This window comes from Pyrus communis, chromosome 13, assembly GCF_041283825.1.
Source record: "Pyrus communis isolate YQ-2024b chromosome 13, ASM4128382v1, whole genome shotgun sequence".
Classification (NCBI taxonomy): domain Eukaryota; kingdom Viridiplantae; phylum Streptophyta; class Magnoliopsida; order Rosales; family Rosaceae; genus Pyrus; species Pyrus communis.
Genome location: NC_142577.1, coordinates 17,512,568 through 17,521,978, shown reverse-complemented (window position 1 = coordinate 17,521,978; position 9,411 = coordinate 17,512,568). Strand labels below are relative to the sequence as shown.

General features: G+C 40.2%; 1 protein-coding gene across 1 annotated transcript; it reads left to right on the top strand.

The window, feature by feature from the left end:
• Positions 1-406: 406 nt before the first annotated feature.
• LOC137738335 (protein SIEVE ELEMENT OCCLUSION B-like) lies at positions 407-4,291 on the top strand. The gene is made up of 7 exons (XM_068477973.2): positions 407-724; positions 987-1,079; positions 1,209-1,654; positions 1,824-1,918; positions 2,008-2,138; positions 2,630-3,088; positions 3,450-4,291. Exons 1-7 carry the CDS (start codon positions 488-490, stop codon positions 4,035-4,037), a joined length of 2,049 nt encoding a protein of 682 aa, XP_068334074.2. The 5' UTR covers positions 407-487; the 3' UTR covers positions 4,038-4,291.
• The last annotated feature ends 5,120 nt before the right edge of the window (positions 4,292-9,411 follow it).

Sequence of the window (9,411 nt, the reverse complement as noted above, 5' to 3'; positions counted from 1 at the left end):
ATACATGAATTTATTTATTTAGCTAAAAAATAAATAAATAACATTCAAAAAGGATCATTTAAACCTCTCAAGACAGCCGACATGCAATTGGCGTCCTCATTTTCAGATTAAATCCCGTTCTTCTATGTATTACACCAATACTGAGGTTGTAAAATTTCGATGGCCATTATATAATCTACATTTCAGTTTTCACTTTATTATTTGTTTCTGTTTCGGTATATAACTTCACGTTGAGATAATAATGAACACAGAACTTGAACCATATTCATTATTCACATGTTAATTGCTCTGATCTTCAATCCGCACCCTTCACGTGGCAACATCGTGTAGAAATGGTCCCCACCTTGAGGATAGTGTACAAGCTCAGTTAGGTTATAAATAGGGCAGGCATATTGCAGGTGCTGCACTCACACAAGCCAAATACAATTACACCCAGAAGCCATCGTATTCTCTCTTTCCCTGCCTTCAAACCCCCAAAAGAGTCACCATGCTAGGTCTAGCAAACAATGTGGCTACCAAGGTGGCCTCAGTAGTTACCACTACTCATCAACACATTACTGGCGATCATGAGCTTAGCCTGTTTACCATGTCTGACCAGAAAATCTTGGAACAAATTTATGGTACTCATGTTCATGCTGATGAATCCTTTGATGATGATTCTCTTTTCGGCATCACCGAAAATATCCTTAAGCGTGCTACCCAAATTGTTGACAAAATTGTGCAGGTATATATTTTTAGCTTACATGCAACGTATGCACGATTATTAAACTGTCAAATCATTATTATAGTATACCAAAATTATGTCACTAATTTTAACCGACAAGCAAATAATATAACATGCTCTTTTTGTCTTTTTCTTTTTTTTGAGAAGTGATGGAATATTTACGAGACTATTTTATAACACAATAACATAATATGTTTTTTTATCTAAGAAATCAGTACTCGTGCACTTAACTCACTTCTATGTTACTTGCGCCTTGTTTCAGGGTACCCAAGTGCACGTGGAGAACATAGAGGAGAAGACACCCAAAGCAGGCTTCATTACACCACTGTGCACACTAAAGTCCATAGCCAGCGAGGTCATTACCTGGGAAATTAAATACGCGCACACACACACACACACACACACAATGATATGTATATTTCTTGTAACTTTTCTTGTTTATTCTTGAATATTCACACTATCATGGTTAATCTTAAAATTTCAGATGCAATGCAAGCCTCCTAGTGAGGAAGTTGCCCACAACACAACCCTGGCCATACTGAACAAGCTATCAAGCTATTCATGGGAAGCAAAGGCAGTGCTGACTCTAGCAGCTTTTGCCATGGAATACGGGGAGTTCTGGCTCCTCGCCCAGCTTCAAGAATCAGACCGACTCGCCAAATCAATTGCAATCCTGAAGCGAGTCCCCGTGCTCCTCAAGCCCTCGGACCTGCACAAGAAAAGACAAGCAGTGCTTGAACTTAACAATCTGATCAAGGCCACATTGCAAGTGAGTGAGTGCATCGACCAATTCGACAAGCTTTCCAGCTACGACCCAAAAGATGTCCCAGGGTTGGCGATAGCAATGGACCATATTCCAGTTGATGTGTACTGGGCTATTGCCACTGTTGTTGCTTGTGCAACTAAGATCACCATCCTCACCAGTAATGAGTGAGTTCTCCATTGACCTTTAGGAAATCGCTCTTTTGCCAGACCGTGCATCTGGTTGAAGTTTCGTAATCCAAATTCACAGCCTAACAACTTAATTTAGCATTGGTCTGGCAAATAAAAATTATTTGTTTAGTAGTTAATAATATGGCCATGGTTGCTTTCGTTTTAGGGACAAGGAGCATGATCTAGCCCCATTTGCTCAAAAAATTCACTATGTCCTAAACAAGCTTAAGATCCAGCTTATTGTCTGCAGAAAACAAATTGGTGGGTTAAATGGAGATATTTCATTTGGAATTATTTTCCGTACTTGCACAAATGAAATGCTTAAGATAATTTTTGTTTCATGCATGCAGAGGAGGCAGAGACTTACCGGAGGCTAAGGAAAATCTTCCAAACTCCTACTGAAATCATGGAGGTTTTCAAGGCCCTGATTTTTACCAAGGAAAATGTCCAGCCGCTCGTTGATGGTTCTACTAAACAAATGGTTTGTTCTAGTCACAGTACTATAATGTGTAATTGAATTATTTTTACCGCTGGCACTAGGTTGCTGCAAAGCAAATTAAAGTTAATAATATGACAGTAACGTACCATAGAAAAAGATGGCAGTAAAGTTGCTTAGGAGTACTTTTTTGTCATACAAAATTTCCAACGTAATTTTCTTGGCATGACTAATTTAATTGGAACCCTAACATGTCATGTGGAATATTAGTCTTTAATATGAATGTTTGTATATAAAATTCAGTGTTTTATACTGAGCCCCTATGTGATTAGTCAATCATAGTGCTATTTAGACACGTAAAATAAACATCATTATGAACTCACTCTATAAATAAAGGTGAGTGCAACTATTGTATGTGAGACACACCTTTATTGAGGAGTATTAGCAAAGAAAATCAGTTTTTGGTGACATGATTTTTCTGTTAGTCAAATTGCTACTTAGTAATTACTTACAACGTGCATAATTCATTTAAACAGGTTAAAATCGATATCCTGAGGAAGAAGAATGTGTTGTTGTTCATTTCAAGCCTAGACATCTCTGATGATGATATCTCAATCCTCAAGCCCATCTATGATATGATAAAGAAGGACAATCAGCACAAGATTGTGTGGATTCCGATTGTGGAGCATTGGACGGATGACCTCCGAAAGAAGTTTGAGAGCCTCCGAAATAAGATGCCATGGTACACAGTGCAGATCTCGGCACCTGTAGCAGGCATCAGGTTCATCAAGGAGGAGTGGAGCTTCAAGGGTAAGCCCACACTAGTGGTGATGAACCCACAAGGAAAGGTCGAACATCCCAACGCTCTCCACATGATTAGGGTTTGGGGAGCCAATGCTTTCCCTTTCACAAAGGCAACTGAAGAAGAGCTCTCACATGTTCACGGAGATAAATGGATTGGCACTGTTGTCCAAGGGGTTAGCCAATCTGTTACGGTAATTTCCCTTTTAACTGTTTAAATACGAGGACCGCTCTTTCGATTACATTTACTTATCACATTATTAACCACTTCCCTAATACAACTTAATCTCATATATATAAGAGTAGATACAAAAAACATGTTATTTTAACTCCACTTACTGTACCACCTTTTTAATAAAGGTGTAATAATAACGAAACATATTTTTCGCGAGAGGTATAAAATAACGAGACATATTATAATTGGTGGAGAAGTGTAAAATTGTACAAGATGCAACCCTCCTCTTAATATAAATTAGTATAAATTAGTATAAATTGTAGAATACATTTCGTTAGTTAATTTTGTGTGGTTGATCTAACTATGTCTTGGTCAAACAGATCAAAGAGGACAAGTACATTTTCTTCTATGGTGGCAAAGACAATGGTTGGATTCAAGAGTTCACAAAGAAAGCAACTGCCTTTGCAAATGATCCCATCTTCAAGGAAGCAAAGATTCACATCGAGTTGTTCTGCGTGGGAAAAGGAAGCAAGGGAGAAGAAGACCATGGCATCCTCGGTAAGTTCTGGACTGGCATCGAAAGCTTGTTCTTCACCAAGGTTCACAAGCCAGCCGACCAAGTCGGTCAAGAAATCCAGAAGCTACTTTCTTACAAAAACGAAAGTGGATGGGCTGTGCTCAGCAAAGGGCATTCTGTGGTGCTCACCGGCCACGGTGTCTCGATCTTGAGGGTGGTAGAGGACTTTGACAAATGGAAGGACCATGTGAAAGAGAGAGGCTTTGAGTTTTGCTTCAAGTCATACCTTGAGAGGGTTCGCGCTGCGAATCTACCTTGCTGCCGCCTTGATATTCCGGGCTCTACCGGGAAGGTTCCAGACACCATGAAGTGTCCTGATTGCCACCGGGGCATGGAGACTTTCATCAGTTACAAGTGTTGCCACACTGATGGTCCTACTGCACATCACTAAGTTCTCGGTCTCTTGCCCTTTACTACTTCAAGTGTGATGTTGGCTAGTCTAATAAGTTCAGAGTAGTATGTTGTAATATCTAGAATAAAGAGCAACCTAATTAGCTCATGCATCATGCATGGTGATACTTGATGCCTAATTAATGCAGACTAGTATGCTTATGTAATTGTCTTCCTGAGTATGTTATCATGGTATGTAGCTGCTACTTTATGTAATGTAATGTTTATTTGAATAATTTGAGATGTCTACATTTCCTTTTGGTGCGTATATGAATTATCACTCACTTCAGATTGTTCAGACTTATATTTGAGGAAAATAACTTCAAATCTAATTCCTTGGACGTTTTACAAATTCAAGAAATTATCAAACGTGTTTCCAAGCTGATTGATTGAAGTTCCTTCATTACCCTCGCGCGCAATTACCGTTAGTAAAAAAGTTGAGTTTGAGGTTACCAACTTTTCGTAATTAGCTTAGCTAAGTCCCACTAGAACCTACATTATAAAACCAATTATCCATACAAAACTTGTAAACGATTCAAAATATAAACCATATATAATGTATGTGTTTAGAGGGACAAATAAAATAAAATGAGAATCCTAGTTGCTGTTAAGGAATTTGACTCCGAGTTTGGCCAATTGAATATAGGTGTTAAATTTTCTTCATTTCTAATAGATTTTTCAAATATTTATTTTATTAACATTTTGGGCCTCATAGTTACATTAAGTAATAAAAAATAATTCAAATTGATTTTAGTTTTCATCCTATTAGTTGTCAATGGAACCCATGCATTAAAAAATAAATTAAAGGCATTTGACTCCATCTTTGTTTATTGTAAAAAAAAAAACAACTAGAAAGTAAGGAGTCAAATAACTCAACTGCCACGTCAATTATGGCATCTCCATTAGAGGAAACCTTGATGTCTCATATTACTATATTTCTTTACCGACCAAATTGGCATAATCGTTGAAATAAATACTCAAAATTGAAAACAAAAATGACAGCGCACATAAATCAATCTTCATGTACCCCAAGGTCGGTCTCAAGGGTATGCAACTGCACAAGGCCCCGATTTTTCCTTTTGACATGTATGTGTATATATAGTTATCTTGTAGAATACTAACATGCTATGTATTTAGCGCAAGTGGCATATGAGCTTCTCAACTACTGCACATGCTTGGTTTCTTGTCCAATTGTTGCAAACTTTTGTTTACATTTCAATTTTTATGTAATAAAGGCATCTTTACGTACATTGAATGAATTTCTAAGAAAGGGCTACCATTCCTATATTTTGTGTTACTAATAACCAAGGATTTGACGTAGAGCGACTAACCGTTCCAAGGTTTTGACAGGATTGGCGCTCAGCCGATGTGCTCCTTGAGTTTGTTGAATGCCTGTTGACATTCCTCCGTCCATTCAATCGTTCACATAGCTCCGCGGAGTGCATTGAAAAAAAGTAGGCACCGGTCTGTTGATCTTGAGACGAACTGGCTTAAGGCCGCTACTCATCCGATGAGGCTCTAGATCTCCTTCTTTGTTCACGGTGGTGCCATATTGATGAGGGCCTATATCTTCTATGGGTTGACCTCTATCCCTGTTTAGCTTACCATAAACCCCAAAAACTTCCCTGAGCCGACCGCCAAGGCGCATTTCACAGGATTCAACTTCCTCCCATATATGTTGAGGATGTTAAACACTTTAGTCAATTCTGCCACATGCTAGCTTTCTTTTCTCCTCTTCACAAGCATGTCGTCCATATAAACATCCATCGTCTTCCTTACACGTCGTATTGTCTTAGTTGGTCGAGTGCATGTAGATCTGGTTGTTCACCGATAAAGCATTTAGGAAAGTTAAAAGTTCGCATCCCGTCGTAGCATCCAAGAGCCGATCGATACTTGGCAGCGGGAAATAGTTCTTTGAAAATACCATTGAAATTCATGTAGTCTGTACACATGCGCAATTTGGTCGGTTTCTTAACTATCGTTGCTTTTTTTTACCATCATTACATTCGCCACCCACCGCGAGTAATCTACCTTTATGATGAAACCGATGCTAAGCAGTTTGTCTACGTCAACCTACATGGCCTCATAACGTTTTGCATAAGACCGTTGTTTATGCCGAATAGGCATGCAATGTGGATCAATACTGAACTTATGAGAGATAACACTCGGATCTATTCCAAGCATATCTCCATACGATAGGCAAATACATTAGCATTGGCCCTTGACAATTTTATCAACTCCGCTCAAACTTTCGTAGTTAACTTTGTGCTGATCATGACAGTCCTGGTCGAACATTCTTCTGACAGCACAATAGTTTTCAATTCTTTCATGAGTTCGGGTATTCTCGGATCTCGTCATCTCTTAGGTCGGGCGTTGTTGTCTTTTAGTTGGAGGGAGATAAATTCCGTCGAGCGCTCGAGTATGATATAGAGCTCCCCCCACTGCTCATTTTGTCTCATTGGCCCCACGGCTACAAATAGGTTGAGCATCATTTTTCCTTCTCTGGTTCGTCATGATATCTAGCAGGCTGATTCTTACTTGCAGCAAAGTGTGTCTTGGATCAGCTGGGTAGAAAAAAAAAACCAAATTGTATGCATTTCCTACAGACGGCGCTAAACTACTAAGGCTCTAAATTTGCAAGTCAAAAATAAACGAATCCAGGTGGATACTCACAGATTTTAAACCTGATAATCAAAGATGTTTAACCGTTGGTGGGCTTTAGGATGTTGATTGAAAATGAAATGGACCCAGACTAAAAGGGTTCACCCCACAAAACCTAGGGTGCATCCACTGTGTTGCATGAATTCTATGAAGGCAAATATTTGATAAACTAAGTTCATTGAGAACACAATACATACATTTAACAATTAAATAGCAGAAGCATGCTTGTATGCACTCTAAAACAAAACTTAAACTACGAAATTCAAAGCCTAGTAGTAGTGGTGAACCAAGACTCAACTTTAAACACAAAGAGAGTTTAGAAACATTATACCTTTGAACACAATGAGTGACAATGGAAGAACAAAATGCTATCAATGTTCTCCATGGTGGCTAGCCTATCTAAGGAATGAAAGAATTTGTGTTTCTCCTTCTTTGCCTCATTGAAAATCCTAATGAGGGATGAAGCTATAAAGTAAAGAAGCTCGCAATTCATTTTGATTCCCAGCTAATCATCAGCCAAACTACTGGGAGTACACGGCGAAACATCCAAGGATAGCGCAATACCTAGAGAAGGTACGTAAGCAACTTGAGGCATTTCAGACTTACATTCTCACTTAAGTTCCGCGAGTAAACAACACTCACATGGACACGCTAGCCGGCCTAGGCTCCGCCCTCGACCACCAACTCAAATGCTCTATTCCAATGAAGTATCTAGACAAACCAAGCATAGAGGCGGAGCCGGCAACCGAGGTGTCACAGGTTAGTAAAACTCCCAACTGGCAAAGTTCTATTATAAACTACCTGGTCTACCATGCACCAAGATGCTAAGGAGTTAGTACAAAAGTGCAACCGCTACCAACGCTACAAGCCGGAACCAACACTGTTTACCAGCAAACTGCACCATCAAACGAGTCCTCAGCCATTCATGCAGTGGGTAATCGACCTGGTATGACCTATGCCGCCTACTATTGATGGTAGAAGCATGATGATCGTGGCAATCGATTACTTCACAAAATGGGTAGAAGCAGAGCCCATGATGACCATAACTCAAACAGACATAAAGCCCTTCATATGGAGAAACATCATTTGCTGATTTGACATCCATCAGTCCATTATCACTGACAACTACCAGCAATTTGTGGGCAAAGATTTGGCGAAGTTCTTCCAAAAGTATGGCATCAAGCAGCACATGTCCACGTCAAGATATCTTCAAGGCAATGGGCAGGCCCAAGCATCCAACAAGACGATCCTCGACTGCCTCAAGAATCCCTCACTGACAAGAAGGGAAAATGGCCAGACGAACTTCCTGGATGTCTATAGGCATATCGCACCACCAAAAGATAAGCAACCGGTGAGACTCATTTCTCTTTAGCATTTGGTTCGAAAGCAATCATTCCTCCTAACATTATCATGTCGAGCATCAACACACTACTGCCAAGCATTGAGCAGAACAGTAAGGAGATGGCTACAAGTTTAGATCTAGCAGAGGAGAAGCGCGAGCGGCGCATCGCAGCCTACCAGTAGTAACTCCTCTCTAGCTACAATAAAAGGGTCAAGATTTGACAATTCCAACCCTAAGATCTAGTCCTAAGAAAAGCCTTCATCACTACCCACAGAGAAGACCCACAAAGATAAATCTCATCTGGGAAAGTTCGTACAAGATCAACAGAGTAGGCTGCAAGAGTAGTTACACCCTCGCCACCATGAACGACAAAAAGATCGAGAAGCAATAGAATACCTACAACCTAAGGAAGTACCATATGTAACTTGCCACTATATCAAGACCCGAAAACTCAAGCAACTCAACGGGTACCACCTCGCTAACCGAAGACTATCCAGTTGTTATGCAATCTTTACAGTTAAGTTATTTGTTCATTTCGCTCATTTTTCAATAAGGAATTCAGAAGTAATTTACAACTTGGCTCGACTACATGTCTACAATAACTTATCTCTCCTGCACTTCGAAAAAAGATAGCGCCCTTCTTAGAGACTCACCGCAGGAATTACACCCCCTGAAGGACCAACCATGCTTTCCAGTCTAAGAGGGTAAACTAATTCCTTGACACCAACATGGGTCTGCTTTCCAAAGCGGGAGGATAAACTCTACATTCTGAATATCCAGATGTGGGTGAGCCGGGCTGCCCTAATATAACTAGATACACGATGGCTTGCGCCGGGATTCCTAGAAGTAGCCATAATGGTTTTTTTCAAAGCTTAGCTAACTGAAGGATTTTGTGTCTCTTGGCCTAATTTGTGGGGAACCAGGCCCTAGAGACGAAGGGGGCACATTACGTAGTACGCCCTATGGATGGCAAAGCTACTACCGAGTGCACTAAGGTAGCCTACGGTTTTCGGAAGACTACCTACAGCTTACCCTTCGAGCAGTAAAGCGCATTAAACTTATAAAACTGCACATTCTTGTGAAAGGTTAAACAAGCTAGCGTGCATGTACGAAGCCTTAATCACTGCCAACATGATATGTAGTCGATAAGCTTCACCACTGCTAAGCGTAGAACAACCTACATTAAGTCCTAAAGTGTTGTGGTACTTGCTACGCAACCTACAAAATCGGAGAAAGCCAAGGTTAACAGCCTAGTGGTTATGCAGACTTGTCTGCTAGTAAAGCATCCGACTGCCAACCCTATGGCTAATAACTTTACAAAGTTCTACACCAACACTTACGGCTGCGTAGGCTACGTAAGCCTATCTGCTTA

Excerpts from the sequence above, each read along its gene's own strand:
- LOC137738335 (XM_068477973.2), top strand. The coding sequence starts at position 488 with ATGCTAGGTCTAGCAAACAATGTGGCTACCAAGGTGGCCTCAGTAGTT. Across the intron at positions 725-986 it reads TTGTTGACAAAATTGTGCAG|GGTACCCAAGTGCACGTGGA; the intron begins GTATATATTTTT and ends GCCTTGTTTCAG. Across the intron at positions 2,139-2,629 it reads ATGGTTCTACTAAACAAATG|GTTAAAATCGATATCCTGAG; the intron begins GTTTGTTCTAGT and ends TCATTTAAACAG.